The 22013-nt window shown below is 37.3% G+C and overlaps 1 protein-coding gene across 7 annotated transcripts in view; it reads left to right on the top strand.

Moving 5' to 3' along the window:
• Positions 1-1077: 1077 nt before the first annotated feature.
• The window catches only part of zgc:110158 (uncharacterized protein LOC553590 homolog), a 109653-nt gene continuing 88717 nt past the window's right edge, over positions 1078-22013 (top strand). For 2 of the 7 annotated variants that reach the window (XM_057334925.1, XM_057334920.1), the window contains exon 1: positions 1080-1253. In XM_057334925.1, coding sequence (XP_057190908.1) covers positions 1189-1253 — 65 coding nt within the window. In that variant the 5' untranslated portion in view covers positions 1080-1188. Of the gene's footprint in view, positions 1254-19476; positions 19704-22013 lie in introns of those variants that run through there. The other 5 variants (XM_057334923.1, XM_057334922.1, XM_057334921.1 and 2 more) reach the window with 5 other exon arrangements.

Here is a 22013-nt window from a genome sequence, read left to right as displayed (position 1 = left end):
TTTATTGTCAATTGCGTATCTAAGGAGTCGCATAAAAATCATTTTAATATTAGTAATCTAATTTCAAATGATATGGCATTTGATTAATTTTACTTGAATAGTTCACCTACAATATGAAAATGCTGTCATTATTTACTCTGTTGTCATTTTAAACCTGCGATTTTCTTTCTTCTGCAAAACACAAAAGAAGATATTTTATAAAACGCTGGTAACCAAAAACCGTTGGTCCCCGTTGACTTCTATTGTATGGACAGAAAACCAATGCAAGTCAATGGGGACCAACGGTTTTCTGTTGACATTTTTAAAAATATCTTCTTTTGTGTTCCGCAGAAGAAAGTCATACAGGTTTTGAAATGACTAGAGGTCGTGTAATAATATAGAATTTTGATGTTGATCTATTCTTTTAATCTACATCTCTGCACATAAGAGGCGCTTAGATGCTGTAACAATATAATGTTCTTTAAAAAAAATAACTGGGACTGACATCAATGACAAAAAAGACTGCGGTATCCCACTGCTGGTTTCTTAGTGTCCTGATCTGGCTAAAGCAGCTATTAATGTCAGTCCTCAGTTTATTAAAGAGGGGAACATGCAACAGTTCAGCAATGCCATATGGCCACAGCCCAATACCGCAATTGTAGTGTCATGAAACTGCATACTATATTTAAGGTCTAAACTTATAATTTTAAGCCTTATCAGCTATGTGTACACATGGGCTCCAGTTTTGGACAACAAATCCATATGACCTTGACAGATGTCAATCATACATGTAAACTGTAAACCTTCTGCAGTGACAATATCAAATTATCCTTTGATGTTTATTACAAGAGAACCATCCACTGTTAAATAGATTTTACCCAAAATCACAGGAACAATTTATTAAGTGATTACATCATTTGACTTCACTGTATCTTGTCATCAGTGAAGGTGTACAATCTACACTTGCTACGGTTTTGGTTAAGAATATTTGTTTTTATGCATTATTCATAATCGTGTACGTGAAGATGTGACGTACCACCTATAATTACAGTGTCGCAGAACCGTCGTCATTCATTGGTGTGAAATTTCACGTGACCCTTGACTTTGCGGGAATTCAGAGCGTATGGTAGAATGTAAACGATCACGTGCAAGCCTTACATGACCATATCACCAATCATAAATGATTTCTGCAAAATACCAGCTTTGTAAATGCATAGGAAGATGCTACCAACACGATACGAGACTCAAGGAGCAGCGTTAAATGATAATAAACGGTAAGTCGTTTCATCATGCACGCGCAAACACATCTTTGTTAACGATATTAGTTCATAATTTAAAACAGCGAATGACTGGATTGCCGTTAAACCGTGCAGTTAGTTAGCAACCTTCGCTCGCAAACCCCATCGTACAACTTCCAAATCCAAACTGTGTTCAACACTTATTTTTCCAAACTAAGCCGAGAAGCATGAGTGTACGGTTTCAAGCTCCCCACTCTATGAATTGATTCTACTATGGGTCCGCCTGAAAGAGGGTTTACAGAAGCGGGGGAAACTCTAGACATGGTTTCTGTTTACACATTACAATATTGAGATATTGTTTGTTCAAACACTTGAGTTAACCACTCAATGTATGCGTAATCGAGTTTGATGTGTAATCACTTCATTTTAACAACTTTACGCGATTTTAATGGTACGTAGCACATGAGGTGTTCCCGCTTGCTAAAATGGAACATTCCACAATTTATTCCAGGGAAAGACTGACAGTTTTTTGGGTCATGAAGCAGCTGTTCGAGTCAGCGTCTCGCCCTCCCTCCGCGGGAATAAGAAATTAGTGCATTTGAAATTAGATAACCAAGATTTAAACTTACGGAACGCAAGTAAACAAACCCAATTTCAGAATATTACATACGAAGCAATAATAATCACATTGTGGGTTATTTTTTATGTTTATAAAAATTCTAAAATTAATTTTGCAAATGAATGAATGTTGACACGTATTGTGCTGAATTCACTGTTTGGCTAATATTTTTCAAGTTAGCATTATTACAAAATTGTTTTATGTAGCCATATTTAGTATTTTTCCTTTTTGGAAAACATAAGCTTGTGTCATTATCAATGCAGTGTTGTTATTGAAAATACGTTGACTGCTACTGAACATCTCAGTTTAAAGTGACCATGGGCACTTGCCGCCTCTTACGCCAATCATCTGTCATCAATTATTCAGATGGAAATGAGGACTTCTTGCAAGATTATGGTTTGTATGCCTCTGGGATTTGCAGTGAGTCAGTTGCAAAAAATACCAACCACAAGAGATGCATATTTTAGTCACGATGATGTCACAGTTTAATGTATATTGTCATATACAGTTACTGTAGCACCTGTGAGTGAGAATTGTAAGGCGTTGTTGCATATTGATGCTCTAGGTGAGTTTGCCATCAGAATAAACGGCGAAGTGCATGTGCTGTAAACTGAAATGGACGAGGGTTAAAGGTTTGAATTAGTGTGAGAATAACTTTTATTCAATAATATGAAAATCATGGTTATTTGATACATGCATAATCAGAATCAGAATCAGAATCAGAAGAGCTTTATTGCCAAGTGTGCTTGCACACACAAGGAATTTTCTTTGGTGTTGGAAGCTTCTAGTACAGACATTCAACACAATGACAATACAATATAATACGATTTACAGTCTAAAAGATTCTAAATTGTGCATATATAAAATAAAGACTATTTTACAGAAAATGGGGGATAATAACATATAAGATAATGCAGTTGCATTTTCTTGTGTATCAGTAAAATCAAATCAATGAGTTCTATGCACAAAAATGCTTATGTAATTGCATGAAGACATTGGTCGGTTAATATTTTCTTCCATTGTAATTGATTAATTTAATTGCAAGTATCAGAACAGTGTAAACATGCTGTGATGATAACTACCAACTTTGCTGTGATATTGTCTGATGCCTTATTTCCAATAGATATAATTGCCAAAGGAGAGACCTAATGTATCTATCTCTTGCCCTGAGCCTCATCCATTTTCAACCAGGTTTCCCATTGTGTGCTGTGCTACACCAAGTTAAAGGTCCCAGTATTTATGATGCAATGATATCCATCTAAATGGGCAAATTCCTCGGATCCACCCGTACGCTCTATTGACATCATCATCAGCAATACTGATAAAATGACATTTTATTTATTTCTTTGTTTTTTTTGTAGCAGGTAGCTTCTCTTTTGCATCCCTTGAGCTCATTTTGTTCTCACTGAGGTGTGTCATGAATATCTGTGGGTAATGGCAAAATATAGACATGTGAAAAGTCATGTGGGTGCACTGATGATTAAACGTCAATGTGATAATGCCCACCTATGTTTACAACCTGTCTGCTAATCAGTATGAATGGGTCAAACTGCGAGTAATGGATGGAGTAATTATAGATTCAAGAACTTGCCATCTGGACTTAAACACTTTTGGTAACGTTAATTCAGTTTTTATTATGATATACACAAAATGATTATTGAGAAAGTCGCCTTTGAGCTCAATTAAAGGGATAGTTCACCTGAAAATAAAAAATCTGTCATCATTACTCACCCACATGTCCTTTTAAATGTGTTTGACTTTGTTTCTTCTGCTGAACACAAAAGAACGGCAGTACCCATTGACTTGCATTGGTTTTATGGTCAATTGTAACCGTGATTAGCTCAAAAATCTATATTAATAGATAATATTAATGTATATTAATATAGACATACTATGGATTGCATCTTGACCCAAATCCAAATGGCATCGGAAAACAGGAACACAGAAGTGTGCATCCTTACATCAGAAGTCCATCAGAAGCCACTGGCGTACAGCGAACACTTATTGGTTCTCTGGATACTATCATAATGCTAGTTCATCACAAATGACCTTGACCAATTTATACCCACCTCTGTCATTTCACAGACAGACGTGTGTCTGAACATAGTTGTCAGGATGGTATCTGTTAACACTTACATCACCCTCTCACAGTCTCCACAAACTCACTGTGTTAGACAGCGAGGGGCGCGGGGTCCCGCAAGGCCTTAATAGGGATCATATGTGGACTCAGCATGTAGACAGAATCCAAGACCTCTGGCCGCACAGAAAAACCCTGTCAGCAGCGGATCCTGGCCAGCCAAACGGCTAAAAGGCTGAGATTTGATTTGATGACTTTGCACCTCTACATTCTCTTTGCACTTAATCGTTTTTTCTCCTCTGTTGTCTAACCTGTGGTGCCGAGGTGGTCGAAACTGGGTTGTCTGCTGCAGGGTCCTAATCTAATATAATTATGGCTTCTCACCAAATCATCCCAGCGGATTCATCCGCAGTCTTCGGTTTCTCTATGCCTCAGACAGCCAGAGACGCTAATGCAGAGTGCTCGGACGTAGAGGCTGGTGAGAAGACCAGAATTGGTTTTGAATGTCCACATTATGAGTCAGAGCTCTGTACATACAGACCCAAACTAAGACAAGCCTGAGGTGCGACATGCAATGTTGTTTTAAAACTGCTTTTCTCATCACTGTTCTCATTCTCGGCAATTGTGTTGTAACTTAATAGATGTTTTAATGGCCATTGCTGAGATTGTTAATGCATGAATCGATATGTGAAGATCTGTAATGTTGTGTTCACCAGTAAGCAGCGTTTATTGTGTTTTACAAGGCAAAGCCTCACATGTGATAGTAGGGGTGCCAACCTTGTGTCGTGCCAACCTGGTGTATTTAAAGAGGCAACACCCAAAAATAAAAATTCGGTCATCATTTACTCGCCCTCGAGTTGTTCCAAATCTGTATAAAGTCGTTGTTCTGATGAACACAGAGAAAGATATTTGGAAGAATGCTTGTATCCAAACATTTCTTGGCAACCATTGACTACCGTAGTAGGAAAAGTGACAATGGTAGTCAAAAGTGCCCTAGAACTGTTTGGTTTCCTACATTCTTCAAAATATCTTCTTTTATGTTCAACCGAACAACGAAATTTACAAATATTTTTTTCCTACTATGGTAGTCAATGGTGGCCAAGAACTGTTGCACTAGAAGTCAATGGGTACCGCTGTTGTTTGGTTACCAACATTCTTCAAAATATCTTCTTTTGTGTTCTGCAGAAACCGTTTGGTCCCCCTAGCAAGCCTCAGGTTCGAGTTAATGAAGTTGTTAATCAAATCTTCCCAATCAGATGGCATTGATGTAAAGGTCCCCACCAGCGCAGTGTGTTTACAGACAGGATAAACAGTAGCTGAGGGTGTAATCTAGTGTCGAAAGAGTAGGACATGTGTGGATTACTGCTTCTTTTACTCTCTCTATCCCTCTCTCTCGCCACCTCAAGACATTTCTAATTGAGTTAAATCTCATTATTCACGCCCGGCTCTCGGGCTGACACCGCACGCTCCCGTATGTCTCAAAACACATCACCCTGTCTTGCCACTGCGGTTAACACTCTGCCTGACGGTTGAAAGAAGACAGGGATTGGTTACTCCACAGAGGAAGTTCTCTACTTCTACCAGACCTCCCTCGCTTCAACATTCCATTGAGAACGTGTCCTAAAGCGTGTGCGAACACACATTTGAAACACACCGTATACGTGAATGCTTTCCAGAGAAGTCTGTGAATGAAATGCTCAGTAAAACGAGAGCCGTTGGGATGGACAGATGTTGGATTTGTTTGCATGGGTTTGTGTTATGGTTTGGCACTCTACTGCGGTAGAAACGATCCACAGCTGCAGCACAAAATCCCTATAGTTATGCAGAGCAAGAAACGCAAGGCAAGATTCGCATGTTCTGTTTGGTTTTGCTTTGAGATATTTGGATTTAGGTGCGTTATTAAAAGAGCTTAATTTATGAAAGATTGATTGTTTGCTTGTCATAAGAATGGCTTTTAAGAGGAACATTTTATATTACAAATGACTTTTTATTTATAGCTATACTGTTTTATTATGAATAATGTTCTACACCAGAGTTATGAGTATGTAAATTCATGTGACCCTGGACCACAAAACCAGTTACAAGTAGCAATAGCCAACAAAACATTGTATGGGTCAAAATGATGGATTTTTATTTTATGCCAAAAATCATTCGGATATTAAGTAAAGATGATGTTCCATGAAGATATTTTGTAAATTTCCTACCGTAAATATATCAGAACTTTATTTTTGTGAGTGGATGTAGCAAAATCGCGAACGAAAATGGCCGGAAACACGCCTACAAACTTCACTCGCTTCTTACCGCTCTTTGGGAATTACCCACTCAAGTTTGGTATCTATGTAAAGCGTAGAATTTCAGCTTTCGGATTCATCTACTCTCCACAACATCATTACAGTGGTAAGCCAATAGGGAGCGTTAAAACAAACCTGATTCTTCTTAGCAACGGCCTGCTACAGCTCCTCTGATGGACAAATTTAAAGGTGATTTTCTCAATATTTATATATTTTTTGACCCTTACAAGTTACAACTAGTTTTGTTGTCCAGGGTCACATTTGAGGTCATATTGAAATCCTTGATTTTTTGCAGACTTTGGTATCTTGACAAATCTGGGCACAGTTTGAGACATTGTCTCAAATTGGGCCGTCTCCCATGAAGGATAAACCAGAAAAGGTATTGCAAAAAAAGCTTGCAATATTTATGCCAGATATTAAAGAGATATCCCTTGCATTTTCTTTGCTATGGGTTTCTTGTCTATATAAGAAGACCCACAGTGTTTGTGAATGTAAAAACACCACTTAAGCACAAAGACACTTTCTCTCTTTAGGGTTACACCGCTGTTTGTTTTAACATACGGCTTTATGTGTGAATGATGAAGACTGTGCTGTGCGGGGAGAGAGTGCGTATCGCAGGGTTTGTCTGGGCTGTATGGAGTGTCAGAAGTACCTCTCCAGTGCTAATGGCTAAAGAGAAGAGACCTGGCCCTTTGTACCTCTCACTGCCTGTAGTTTGTACACATGCTGTGCGTGTAAAGGAAAGGGGGCGGGGGAACACAGAGGCCCTGAAAAGGGTGAATAAGAAACTCTACTGCACTGGCTCGGGGCAAGACTGTCAACAATGTGTTTCACTCCATTGAGACAAAACACGCAGGCTTACAGCAGGCATGTCTATTGAGAGATCGCTTCAAAAAGATCCCATCATGTTTGTCAGTATGTGAAAATTTGTCAGTGTCAGAAATTGTTAGAGAATGCCTTAAAAGCAGTGGTTTGAATTTTTTTAAAGAATGCATTATGGTAACTGTGCCTTGTAGTTTTATTATTTTGTTATTGCATTTAAAATTGTTTACCTGAAAATGCTAATTTGTCATTTTCTCAACCGTAAGTCTTTCCCCTATGACACCTTTCCTTCCGTAGAGTACAAAAAGAGATATTTTGAATCCCTTACACCGTGTCTACACCAGACGCGAAGCAACACGACAAAAGACATTAGAATTGTAGAACCCATTGTAATTTTAAATTTCGTCCACACTGGATGCATCGCGCCTGTCGCGTCCGGTGTAAACACGGTGTTACATTGTATTCACTTCGTATGTTAGATTGCGTTAATAAAAATGTATTAGAATTATGTTATGGAACGCATCTTATGTTCATGAAGAAAAATATTTAAAAAAGTGAGCACAGTGTAGATTATAGTACATGAAATACTCCAATTTATTTATTTATATTATGGAAAAATGTAACTTAATTATACTAAAACGCAATTTGTGCTTTGTAGAGATCAGAAAGTATTGTTGGAGGCAACTGTTAGAGTCATTATAAAAAAGCAAGGACTCATAATCCGTCATTTGTAGGTCCGAGTGGAGAGAAGGCTGCAGTCAGAAATAGGCCAGGTTAGGTCGGGCTTTGTTTTATAATCTCACATTGACCTCTTTACTCAACTCTCTCTCGTTCTCTCACTCTCTCACTCAATCTCTCCTTCCAACCCCCAGTCGCTTTTCCTCAAATTCACTCTTTCTTTTCTTCCCATGTCTGCCCCTCAGTTCTCTCTTCAGACTTCTTCCTCCAAAGGTTTATCTCAAACCTATTTCAAGCAAATTGTACGATTTCATATTATTTTGCTCTGTTTGCTCACAACCCTTCCATTTATAGCCATATTTTGGTCCAACAACGGTGAGATGTTTTTGGTCTGAACAGCTTGAATGTATGCTTGTCATGTGCTGGACTATGTCTGTACAGACTCCCTGATCCCATGGAGAGTTAATATAGTAGATGCATGAAATTGTTGGATTGTCCATTTAAATGCAGCCAGTAACCTCTGGTAAATTTATACATGCTTTTTTATTGGTCTAGTCTGACAAGAGGCATTTTATTGATGTCAGTATCCAAATTCTGTGTGTTGCAGGCCTACCATTTTTATGAAGTTTTCAGAATTGGCAAACATGAAAGTCAAGACGAGCCAACAGAAAGGACCGGCAGTGCAGATACTGTATGATGTTGAGAAGAAACATATTTGTAAACATACACAAACAACATATCACATACAAACATAAACAGCTCTGTTATTTAGAATGTGCTACCAACGATTGAGGAAAAAAATAAAGATACAGTAAAAACGTCGAAAAATACTGTAACTACATAGTAAATATATGTAACTATATAATTGTACAGAAAATGGTACATAAAGTTTATTGGCTACTTTAAAAATGGAAAAAATGCGACCTTCAATTTTGGGGAAAGGTTTTCCTGCAGCTCAAACAGTAGAACATAGACACTAGGGTTGTTCCGATACCGATACTAGTGTCGGAAATGCCACCGATACCACATAAAAATCTGGTATCGGTATCATTTTCTTAAACAGGACCTAGTTATGCCCGCTAGCTTTGCTTAACGCTGCAAATGGGAAATCACTTCTTCTTCGCTGCTCAGAATTCACACAAAGGAAGTTGTGCTGTGTCGTCACAAGCAACCACTGTTTAGAGAAGAAGAAATGAAAACGTGCTAGCAGTATGTCCGCTGTTTGGCAGTATTTCAGAGTGGACCAACCAGCCAGTAAAACTGCGACTTAAGAAAAATAAATAACATTACTGTCAAATGTCTGTCAGATAATAAAAATGCTCGAGTTTACTGTATGTATTTGTTCATGTTTTATTAAGGGATAAGTCTGAAGCACACCTTAAAATAATTCTATCAATTCATACAGGGCTAGTATACTGTACAGCTATATGCAGATACACACCTAGGTATCGGATCAGTACTTGGTACCCTAAGCCCATTGGGAAGGGAAAAAGGGTATCGGAACATCTCTAAGGCGGGGTTCTTTTTATCTACTTTTGTAAAGTCTAGAAAATTTGAAACATGTTTTAGGTCATATTTATGGAAACAATTTGAGAGTTTAAATATTGTTTTCACATTTCTCATTAATTGTAAACTCATCAGAGCTGTGGAATAACTCAAATTGAACTGTGGCGTTATAAATCAAAAAGAAAAATCTTGTTACATTTTAGCATCTTTAGTGTGTAGTTTCTCTTTGCCTAAAATTTGAAGAATTTGTTTTTTTTTTGGCGTTTTATTAGCCATGCTTTTTAAAAAAGTATTAAAAGAGGTCTTATTGGCTGGTTTTTCTTCATTATTCAGGCAAAGTCATCCATTTCAAAACCTTTTAGTCAAATAACATGTTAGTTGTGTAATGAAGTAAACTAAAAAAAGTGTTTGCACAATTACATATTTGTATTATGAGTCATTTTGTGTTGATTTTGTGTTAAATTAAAGGGATAAAACAAGGTACAAATGTGTTGTCCTTAATGTGTTTAGTTAAGGACAGATTTAGTTTTTTTTACACAATTTTGTGTTTTAGAGTTTTTGTCAACAAAACTAATTCCAGACATTTAAGCATATACTATCTGATCAAAAGATTTGTAAGGTCAAGAGAAACAATCACTCAAGGGACCCCAAACTTTTGAATCAGAATGTATCTGTTATGGAAATTTAAGTAAACAGAAATAAGCAACGAGAGTTATTTTTTATTATTTATTTTAAAATAACAACCATAATTTATTATAAATGACTCTACTCTACATCTCTTCCAGTATGGGGAGCCGCAGAGATGACGTATTTTTGTAGTCCAACCCGGAAGTTAGCACTGCAGTAGTTCCCTCAACCCGAAAGCCTGTATTTTTCTCATATTGGAAGATCGCCAAAAATAAGATCTGTGATCAACAAAGGTTTATGTTGTTTACACGTTTTGTCTATCAAGATAATCTTTACAAATTATCACAACATTTGTTACTTTTGAAGACGAAATACAATTGCCAGTAGTAAAAGCTAATAAACGGACTACAATATGGTTGCTCGATATCAACGTCACCAACACCAAGCCTCTGACAACACTTTCAAACTTGATTACAAACGTTTTTTTTCTGGTAAGTAATTACTTCGTGAATGAATCCGCATCTACGTTTTCAGAGATTTGTGCCCACGTTGCTTTATTTGTACGATTTACTGTATATGCGCGGTGACGTCCAAAGTCCTTGTCAAAGGAAGTAGTCGCTTTTAGCAACTTGTGAGCAACCGCCGTTTTTAAAACACGATAAGGCTTTAAAAATCACGAGCGGGTTATAACTGGTGTGTTTTATGTCATAGAATAAAACATGACAATATTTAGAGATTTTGTCCATATTTCAACCAAATTACCAAAAACCCATTAAAAAAAACATAGACATTGGGGCGACTGAACCTGAAGTCGCTTCCGGAATTTGTATACAAAAATACATCATCTCTGTGGCTCCCTGTAGACATGTTCTTCAAACCGGCCTCAAGGTCAGCAGTGATGCACTCATTCTCTGTTAACCTACAGTTGCACCCTCTGCGAATTCATTCATGTAAATACCCCGAGCTCACGAATAAGCTGATTGGCATGCAAACAGGTCCATTCAATTAGCGTGAAATCTAAATAAAAGCACTTTCAAACATGTAGTTTTTGGGTCGATGAGAGATGTGGGTCTGTAATTGAGCATGACCTCCATGGAAGTGCAGAAGAGGGTCTCGCCCTAATATTGCTGAAGGGCTTTCAGTCTTTTTTCTGGCATCTGAGCTGGAGCAATTACAGCTTTGCCGTTTAAATAAATCAATCTAAAGAGAGCAACAGATCAACTGGCGTTTAATGTCTAATTACTTAGGCTCCTCCTCCAGAATACAAGACCCAGTTAGCTATGCAAATGAGCTGGCTCCAGATGATACACCCAGCAAACGCTGAAGCATCTCCTACTGAGAATATCTTATCATTCAGAATTACACGGTTTTACTGAATGTCTTACTCTTCCCGCTTTTCAGCTTATTGGGCGCGCGATACGTTTTTAGTTAACTTGTGTTTAGATTAATTGTTACTTCTGATGTTTTTTCCAATGTTTATGTTTCTTTTGTGCAGAATAGCGACCTATAGAAATCTATGCATAGAAGGTGAGTGTGTATTGCACACTGTTGTAATGGCACATGTGTAAATGTTTAAAAATAAAGCTTCATGACTAAACAAACATATACAGCCGGTATTTATCTGTATTTAGATTTCAGAATAAGCACATTTGTCATATGTTGAGTTGTCTCGTTAGTCCAATAGCATCTGGCTGCAGAAATAGTGTATTATTATATTTCGCATTTAAATAAGGTATGACTGTTGTTATATTTATAATGGCAAAGTCTATTACCAGGTGGGCAATTCCAGCGTTATGGATGTGACATCTTATTGACTTGTAAATTCTCAGAGAATGTCTATATTATCAATATATTGAATCATCTGTTTATATTTTACTAAACCCCCGATGATAGAGTTCAGACATCAGTCTATGCACAAGCTTTCCATTGAAAAAAAAAGGTATGGATGTGACAAAAACAGAACATTCCTTTAAATTTAAATAAAAAACCTTTAAGCTTATGCAAATTATTTGAGTTTTTATTTTAAATGTGTCAATTTACAATCTACTAATTTTCATTACTGGGTAAGATATAATATATAGTCTTACAAAACTAGTAACAATTACATAAGTAAAAGCAAAAGAAGTAATATAAATAGAAACAATGGCACATTATGCATTTTCTTTAGTTTCAACTTGACAGAACACTTTCAGGGTCATAACGTCAACAACATTCAAGGAATAAGTGCATATCTTCGATTTCAGTTAAGACAAAACTGTAGGGACAAAACATATTTTATTTTATTATTTAAACTTACAGCAATGACTACAAGATGCAAAGAGTGCAGATGTCGAATGCAAGTGACGTCACTTGCACAGGAAGCGAAGGTGTCTTGAGAGTGCGAGTGCTTCTCCGTTAGTCTGCTGATCTGATATGTGCGCTACTGTAATAAAAAGAAGTCAGGAAAATTCACGACTTTAAATAATTAACCATTTACATGCTAAAAACAGTTGCGTGGTAAGAATGTACAGTACTGTGAGGATATAAAAATGGGGACTGGTAAGTTACTGTTTTATCTTTAATGTGTGATAAGTTCCTATTAATTTAATAGAACGTTTGGGCATACCAACATGGCGGCGCGGTAGCTTCAGTGTAATGACGTCATGAGCAATCCAGTCGTTTATATAGATCAGTGAATAGTACTCATATCTGTATTTATTCATACAATATAATAGAATATAGAATAGAAAAATTATGGAAGACCGTTTTGCATATCTACAGCAGACATTTACACATATACATCTTTTTTAAAGGTCTACTGTGTAATTTATTTGGAGGATCTATTGATATAAATTCAATATAATATAAATAACTAAGTATTCAGAGGTTTACATAATGAAGTGTTATGTTTTTATTACCTCATGATGAGCTATTTCTATCTACATACACCGCGGGTCCCCTCGCATGGAATTCGCCATGTTGTTTCTACAGTAGCCCTAAATGGACAAACTGCTCTACAGAGCACGTTCGTAAATACGTTCTCTTCTTCGGGGGAGAAGCCGAAAACATGTTTCAGCTGCCGTAGAGCTTGGAAAGGGAGGGGGGAGTGAGCCGTTGATTGAAATTTGCAATGTGACGTTAGATGCCGCTAAATTTCATACACTGGACCATTAATATTATGTATAAATAGCTGGATAATTCTGATTACTGAGATCTGCAATGCAGACACTTATGGGAATATGCAGTTCATTTTCATTTTTTTTTTGGTGCTGTGAGAAACAGAGGTGAAGTACATCACTGACCCTAGTTTATGCGAACAGCAATTGTACACTTGGGTCTCATAAAGGAGAATGTTAAATGATGCTGTTTTAAGCTTTTTTATTTATTGGATATACTGTACATACGCAACCTGTTCTGTTCTAGTGGTGTATTGATAGTTGGCATCAGATCTGAAGCAGTCTTAGAAGTGCCCTGGAGCTACAATTCTTTTAAAACTCGTCTTATAAAATAATTATGTGCGACCTCATGTTAATTACGAGGCAACATGGAATATTTGTACTTTTAAAAAATTTACTTCCCACCACAGGACCATTTAAAAAGTCAATCCATTTTACATACACATGAATTTTAATGTGAGATCCCAATGTAGAGTAAAAACCTACAGTATGTGTTTATATTATTTGAGAGATGGAGACAAACAAATGTGTTGTGTGTGTGTGTGTGTGTGTGTGTGTGTGTGTGTGTTCGAGATGTGTTTGGATCAAGTTAAACAGAATGTTATTGTGTGTGTGCGTAGAATGCAGAAGTGAGATAAAGTGTTTTTGCGTCCTCCTTGAGCCAGCACAGCAGGTTATTTCTGCATGCACGGTGCATCCACTTATACTATGAGGAACATCTATCATTTTATCCTGTGATTAATGGCTGTCCTGAGCCCGGCTGCTACTAACGAAAATGCACTGAGAGGGAAATGACGACGCGAAATACCACCGGCTGCATAACAGGCACACATACACACGCTCGCGTCGTTCTTGTGACTTGATGCATCCTTTTGGGACCTCACTTTTTTATACTTCTGGAACAGTAATAATTCAATGCAAGCATGAAATTCGGCATATTAAAATCAGATTTTTCCTGACAGTGATAACTCTACCACAGCTTATACGCAGCAAAATCGCCAGTGTTAAAAAAGGTCATATTAACTCTCACAGTGTATATATTATATATACACTGTGAGAGTTAATTTGACCTTTTTTAACACTGGCGATTTTGCTGTGTAGAATCTAGTGATATTCCTTTCTATTAGAAAACATACATCCTTATACTCTATATCCTTAGAGATCCCCAATAATTGGTCTAAAGCTAGTAGCTCAGGTGCTATTACCTGCTCATAGGATACACACGGCTAGTAAGAAAAACCATATGAGGTGTCCGACGTTCTTGGCCCCCGAGAGCAAGACAAGAGGCCCACCCATCTCCGGTTTAATTAAATATTTCCCTCCTGAGCGGCCGAGGTGATGCCGCGAGCATTATAAATCAAGGAAAGGGCATCTGCTGATAGGCAAATGAAAACAGAGTCGCTGAATAGGCAGTGCAGGATGAGCACAGCAGATTAAAATAAACAAAGAAGGTGACGTAAATAGCGCTCCATCCTCTCCCGGTCTCAAATCAATGTTGCTTGTTTGTCGCACACACGTATGTGAGTTATGTTAATGAGATTTTCGGAGGGTGTGTTTGAGGGGGAGATGTAGGTCATGTTGCCCTGTTTTACCCCCGTATGCACGGTTGGGATTACTTTGATCAGAATTTACAAGATATACACCAATGTTACACATTAACATACTCACAAGAATATAAGTAAACATATACACACATTGTACATAAATACACGTGCATACATATACGTGCAGCCCTGAGATGCTATATCTGGAATCAATCCCAGAATGCATTGCATATTCTGTAGGCTGATCACTACATATTGGAACAGATATACTATCTCTCCCATCATCTATTACATTCTTTATCATCTATGTACAGTATATGCACACATGCTGCAATACTGCACCACCAGTCCACAATATGTTGCTTACTTGTCTAGCTCACTTTAACTGCATATCTTCCTCTCTCTCTTTCTCTGTCACACACGCACACACAAACCTTCATCCCCCACCACTCCTACTCCTCCAACACCCACAACACGCACCCGAGAGCAAGGAAGATTTCTGGCTGGCACTAATAATGAGCTCCTTTTCTTCAAACCTACCCATACCAATCCTAATCAATATGGAAAACACAAATACCCGTCGTGACGGGAATGTGGCTACAGTGCCCACACTGCGGATGTCAAAAATGAAGCACAGAACATTGAAACTCCTTCGTGAAGCTCAGCATTGCAACAAAGTTTTCTTCGTTACAGAGCTCGCGAGGTTGCAATGCATTAATATTGTAAAATATCAGTCTTAAGCATGCTTGTATCTATTTTTGTGGGGTTTTGACATATTTTATAAGAAGTTCATCCACACTGAAAGAAAGGCTCTTCAGGTTATTACAATCAAACATAATGATGTCATTTATAATGTTTGCATATGATCTTCATATTTTCGATTTGATCTTGCACTCCTTGCATTTATTTAATAATTTATAGTTGCATTTACACTGTACTGTAACTTTGTGTTGATGCTTGCATGCAGTCAACTGATAACAAGACGTGTGGTCAGTGTCATGACAACGGCAAGTCTTACGTGCAGGCATTTCAGTTACACAGAGCTAAAACCTTAACTGATCTAAAACTTCAACACTATTCTCATTGATATTTCCTGCAGGAAATGCAAATCTTAATCTGTTTTATCTTTTGTGGAGATTTAGAACAGAAGATATTCTTTGCTCTTATAACAGAGCGAGACTGCCGCGTTTGGGTGAGAGTCATCTTTTATGTTACACAACGGGGTGGAAGACAGTAAAGCTAACTGAAATAATATTTATGTAAACCACTGTGAGCATCACCGTAGATGTCTGAAGCTTAAGCATAACAAACAGTTATATAATGCATGTGGCAACCTCGACATATCTCAACCAGGATCTTATTGGTCATGCGCTTTTTGACTGCATTACAGCAAATTCTTACCATGAGCTGCAAAGTCAGAGGGGCCAATATCAAGTGACACGTTCTTTAAAATTGTTTACATTTTGTAAGGTTGATCATTAGATTTATATTGAGTCATTTTTCATTTTGATAGAGAGCCAATACTTGTCTGTGCTGGCGGGGAAATGGCATGGATGGGGTGATGCGGTGAAGATAAAATCAGGAGACATGTTCATGCCAAGAAGGTCTATAATACCTGGAAAAGCTATCCAATAACATTCCCATCTATCTCAATGGCACTCGCTCGGTAAGCACATGACCTCACCAGAAGATGCAACGCACGTACAGCCATCTTTGGTGCATATGTAAAAATAAATAAATAAATGGAAAAGAAAGATAAATAAATAAAAAGAAAGAAAGAAAGAAAGATGAAAAATGATGTAATGAAACTGTAATGAAAAATGATAACAAAAATAAATAAGTGCATAATGAAAGAAATAAAAACAAACAAATAAATAAATAATGAACGAAAGAAAGAAAAAGAAATAATGGAAAAAAAGAAAACATAAATAGACAAAAATAATGAATGAATGAAACAAAGAAAGAAAGAAATTAAATAAGAAAATAAACCCATAAATAATGAAAGAAATACATACAAATAAATACATAGATGTGGTTTGTGGCTTTATACGTATGTCAGTCAAAAATTCTTCCCGTGTAAGTGGGTGCTTTTGGCCAGTTTAAACTGCAAAAAGCATCCTATTTTACCAGCTTACGATCTGACAAAACTTTGACCCCTACTATAAACATTAAGATGAGTCCGTACTGAATGCATTCCTTAGGCAAGTCACCTAAAAGACAAAAACAGAACCAGAAAAAGATTTTCCCCCTTGCCTTTAAAAGAAAGCATATTTCCATTAAAAGCTGTATTTTGCTATAAAACGCTCATTTCCAGCGCCTTTGCCACGGTCTAAATGTCTGAAATGAGCTTTTGAGGTTTGGTTTCATGCAATGATTCCATTTACCACACTTGTTCACAGTGCAGCGTTTTCCCACATCACTACTGCAAGATCTGCTATTAGTCCCTCGGCAACCCATCAGCGGAGACACTTTTTCAATGGTCAACAATGAATGTTGCACCAAAAAAATGCAACAGCATCCCTAATTGCCATTTAACAGCATATGTCTGTTTATACTGTTTACATTACGCTGCACGATTGGGAACATGACTCAATTTTTCATGCCACTTCCCATCTCATATCCGTTATTTGATTTTAAAGACCTTTTTCTAACATATAGAACATTTTGCACATAATGTTCAGATGTTGGATACGCAGCACGTTTTGACTGTCTGTTCTTAAAGCAGTGATTGTTGTGGCTGTACCGCAGAGCTAGAGAAAGCAGGTATTTGCTATTCTACGAGCGTCTCGCCAAGTCGCTTTCTCCATCTCTCTCCCACTCCATCTTTTGCTTTCTCTTTTTCTCCACCGTACCCTCTATCTCTTCCTCTCTCTTTCTTCCTTACTTTTTTTTTGTCTCACCTTCCATCTCTCTCCATTATGCTCTTTCTCTCTCTCATTGGGAGACGCCTGTGGAATATAGTCATCAACATGATTATCTTCTGCTTTCTGGAAGAGACAAACCCCTAACAAACATGTATTCGATTAAGTGGTGGCTTTGCCCTTCCCACAGTACAAGAATAAAATGAAATTCCCCCGCCTTCATCATACCCTCAAAATCTTAAAGAAGAGACTTTTAACACCACCACCAGTGTCTCTACCTGCCTCTTATACCCGTCACAGTGACTCAGTTTGTGAAGCAGCTTGTGTATCTGACAAAATATCTAAATTCATAGATTTCTTGTTTGTTCTTAAGAATGTTTTAATACAAATTGTTCTGAAGAATTCAAGTGACTAATTTTTTTCATGTAGACAAGGAAAGGTTATCCAACATAAATCTATTGGCATTTCCAAAAAACATGTATCCAGTGCTATTGCCATGAGTCAGCCATGCCTCATGAATCAGCAAATAAGACCAAAAAGCATGGAAGAACATTTTGGGTAAACATCTCTTGTGTTATGGAGACAATGTGGTTAGTTGTGTTACACAGGCCTCCATTGGTGTCCTCGTTGACCCATCATTATTATAAGTGCATAACTTAATTGTGCATAAATCATAATCTGAGAATAACATCTCAAAGCACAAGACAAATGTGAATATGATTTTTTTAGAGTGAATATAAGGTTTGTGGTTAGTTATGCCCATGCTAGTGAGGATCCTGATATACATTTTTCAGGACTTTTTGACTAATGCAAAACAACCTATTCCTTCTATGGTTAATAAACATTTGTAAATTAACCTTGAAAATGTGCACATTACAAGCACATAATGTTCTATTATTTAGTATAGTAGTAAAATCTATGTATCCATGTTTCCAAAAGATCTAGTTGTATACAATTTTGGCTTTATTTGATGAGGCCATGAAGATGAGACAAGAAATCAAATGAGACGGAGAGGAAGAGGAGTTGCTGGGACTCAGACTCCTGTCTGTCTCCCAGTGTGCTACTACATGATTTGTCAGAGCGTATCCCAAGAAGACTTTAGCTTGGACGTATGATGTGTTCTTGAATGAGAGTTGGCGTTAGCAACTCCAAGGTCATTGGTTTGATTCCCAGAATAGACATGAATACTGTACAATGAATAGTTTGAATAATGTATGCGTTGAAATGTATGCATAAAAGTGTCCCCCACAAGTGTAAATGAAACGGTAAAGATGTTTGATGTCATTCATGCAGAATTCACTGGGTTGTGAAAAGTCCATACATGAATGGAGCCGAATGTGAATTTAACTTTATAGCTGTTAGGTAAGGCTAAATAGCTCGGGTATTTGGCTTTTGATATATATTTTTAATACCCCCGGCCTTAATAAAAAAAAAACAGAAAGTCATACTTTTCATACATACAGTAGATTACTATATTTTGGAATAATGTGCACTAATAAATAAACATGTTCAATTTGTCTTTATCTAAAAATGTCAGTTCATTATAATGCTATATATAATAGATATACACAATAAATAAACATTAAAAAGCTTTGACTCAATACTGGTGGAAAGATCAAATACTACAACCTTTGAATTTATGAATCATTATGAATTTCAGGAAACCAAAATAAAAAATGGTTAGAAACTCTCTTTCAAACATTACAAATAAAGAACTTGGAATAAGCAAACCATTTTCAAGCACAAATACATGGCTGTAAGTCATATGAAACTGAAATCCATAGTCCTTTGGCCACTTCTTGTGTCAGACACAAGAATCACATTGATTTTTTTATATTTATATATTTTGTAATACTGTGAAAATCAAAATATTTATATCCAATAATATATATCTCCTATTTACATTCATATAGTTTTCTATAAACTTTGTAATTTGATGAAACAGGTCTAGAGGGTCCAACAATCAGGCGAACAGCATGCGTGTGCGTTCCCCTTTAAGAAGCCCCCCCTCCACTCCACAGCGGGGGGAGGGCGAGCACAACCCTGGAACAGCGATTGAAAAAAAAAAAATCCACCAGCGGACTGTTTCAAGTTCCCCCGGCAGAAACTGTGCCTGATTTGTGGCCAGTGCTGGAGATGTAAGAAAGGGAGGAAAAACACTAAGCGGGTAGCTATGGAGATAGAGCGTTTTCCTGGCCGCTTCCTTTGACAGGTGTTGAGTAGGTTAAAAGTCTGCAAACAAAGTCCACCATGTACGCCAAAGGGAAAGGAGCCGTTGTCCCATCTGATAGTCAAGCCAGAGAGAAGTAAGTGAAATGGTCACATTTACACTCCAAAACCTGCACGGCGTTCCCTGATGCCTGCGGTGCAATGCATGCAAGCGGTCTTACTTTACAAAGTTGTTTTATTTACAGATGCTGTGCGGTGTAACACTACGATGTTCATTTTTCAGTCTTGCCGCGTTGCACTGCTGTGTTTTGTGTTATGATGTGTTTTTGTTTCGTATGCATGCTGCATGTCTTACGTTGAAGTAGTTAACTTTGTCATGCATTCAGACAAGTAACGTTACATGTTAAAATAAAGTGTCGCGCACCTTACACATGTTGTGTAGTTTGTTGTATGCGTGCAGGTGAAATTAGTTTGTGTTAGTTTGAGTCATTATCAATGCACAGATGATGATGTAGCGATGAACTTATGTGCTCGCGCCGCACAGAAACATGCTCCAGCATCTCCCGTACGAATTGCAGTAAACCGACGCGAAACGCATCACGTTGGCATCTTTTGCGCGAGCTGGAGAAGACAGAACGTTACAGAAAACCAACGAGTATCTTACCTTTGATGCACATGTAACAGCGTCGTAGAAACTATTCAATAGATTTCAAGATCCGAAATCAAGATGCACATATGTTTTTGTTTGGTTCAAACACAACCTCATCTAGTTTATATTCGTTTAAAGCTTTATTCAAACTTCCAACTTTAAAGTGTGTAAAGCAACATTATACTTTCACAATAAAGAGGATGTCAGGCATTTAACTATTACTTCATGTTAGTTTAAAATGCAAATGGTCTGTCTTAAGTACTAGGGATGCAAATCTATTCAATATAACCTTTTAGCAGTTGTTAAACTTTTGTTTGCTTGTGCACAACTTGCTTTTAGCTGTTCATTCAGCTCAGCATAAAACACTTTAATAATTCAGTAATGCTTGGTGCATCTACATCAGTGCCACAGGTTAGTCCAAGAGTACAGTGTTGGTATTTTCAATATCAGTTTTGACTTAATACCTGTGTCCACAGGCTCTGCTAAAACAGTGTTATGTTACTACAGAGTGTAAGTTGCTTTATTAAAGACGGGGTAACATGCTATTTCATGCACTCTGACTTCTTTACAATGTTAAACGTGCTGGCTTCTCATGCTTAACATGGTCAACTTGTTAAAAAATGTGTTGGACGTAGTATTCACGTAGTATTATGACGTAGTATTTCTGTGCTCGATACACTCCCCCAGCACTCCAACTTGTTTCGGCAAGTTTTTTATAAGTCCTATTCCTTTTATTGACCATTCTTCTGGAAAAGCATGCCCACGCGTCATCCACCGAGAGAAAGAGCACGCCCACGAAAGCGCACGCCCAACAATGCCGCTTCACTCAGCTGTGTTTGTTTGCTCACTGCATTTCGGTGATGTATGTTATGTAAACGGCGGATATAACGCTGATTTGGAGATCGTTTGAAACTGATAGATGCCGAGGTCCCAGTGCTAAAAGATGCCGGACATAAACTGCACGCGGTAAGTCAAACTAAGTCATATGTCTTTGTTTTGTTGGCAATCGGAGCGTGCGTGCATAATGTAAACAACACAGAGGGATAATGCAATGATGTATTGTGGGCTCGTCAGTGTTGGGTGTAACTAGTTACTAAGCAATTAGTTACTGTAATTTAATTACTTTTCCCTTGAAAAAGTAAAGTAAGGGATTACTCTTATTTTTTCTGTAATTTAATTAGTCACTTTTGATGTAATTAAACTAAATACTTTGTGTAACATATGTGTGTGTAATAGTGGAATTGACATCAAAATTCAAAGTCTAACTTTAAAATCTGTGCTTTAATGTATAATTCTCACATTTGTAATACTTTGGTCAGTTAATAAGAGTACTTTATTTAGTTTAATATTATTTATTTGAATGAATTAAAAGAGCCCTTTCATGCCTATCCTTGAATCACTTAACTAATCAAGGTTGATATAGGATATAGAAAGTAATTAGTAATAAGTAACTAAATACTTTTTGGAGAGAGTAATTTGTACAGTAATCTAATTACACTATTGAATATGTAATTAGTAACTAGTAATTCATTACTTTTTGAGTGTTACTTACCCAACACTGGTGCTCGTGCTATAGTTCCGTCCCCCTGCCTGCCTCCAGCAGCTTGACTTTTTCTGGAAATAATTGTACAGCTGTATCTCTCTTTTATAAATTTGATTAAACTAAATACTCTTCGAAGATACGATGTATGCAATACTACTGTATAGGTACTCAAGATTAATATGAGATTTGCAGAAACTGCGCGTTACCCTATCTTTAAAGAAGATGCATTGAAATCGCATCATTAGTTTACAGCTT

Source organism: Triplophysa rosa, linkage group LG5, assembly GCF_024868665.1.
Source record: "Triplophysa rosa linkage group LG5, Trosa_1v2, whole genome shotgun sequence".
NCBI lineage: Eukaryota > Metazoa > Chordata > Actinopteri > Cypriniformes > Nemacheilidae > Triplophysa > Triplophysa rosa.
This window is presented reverse-complemented; position numbering and strand designations above follow the sequence as displayed.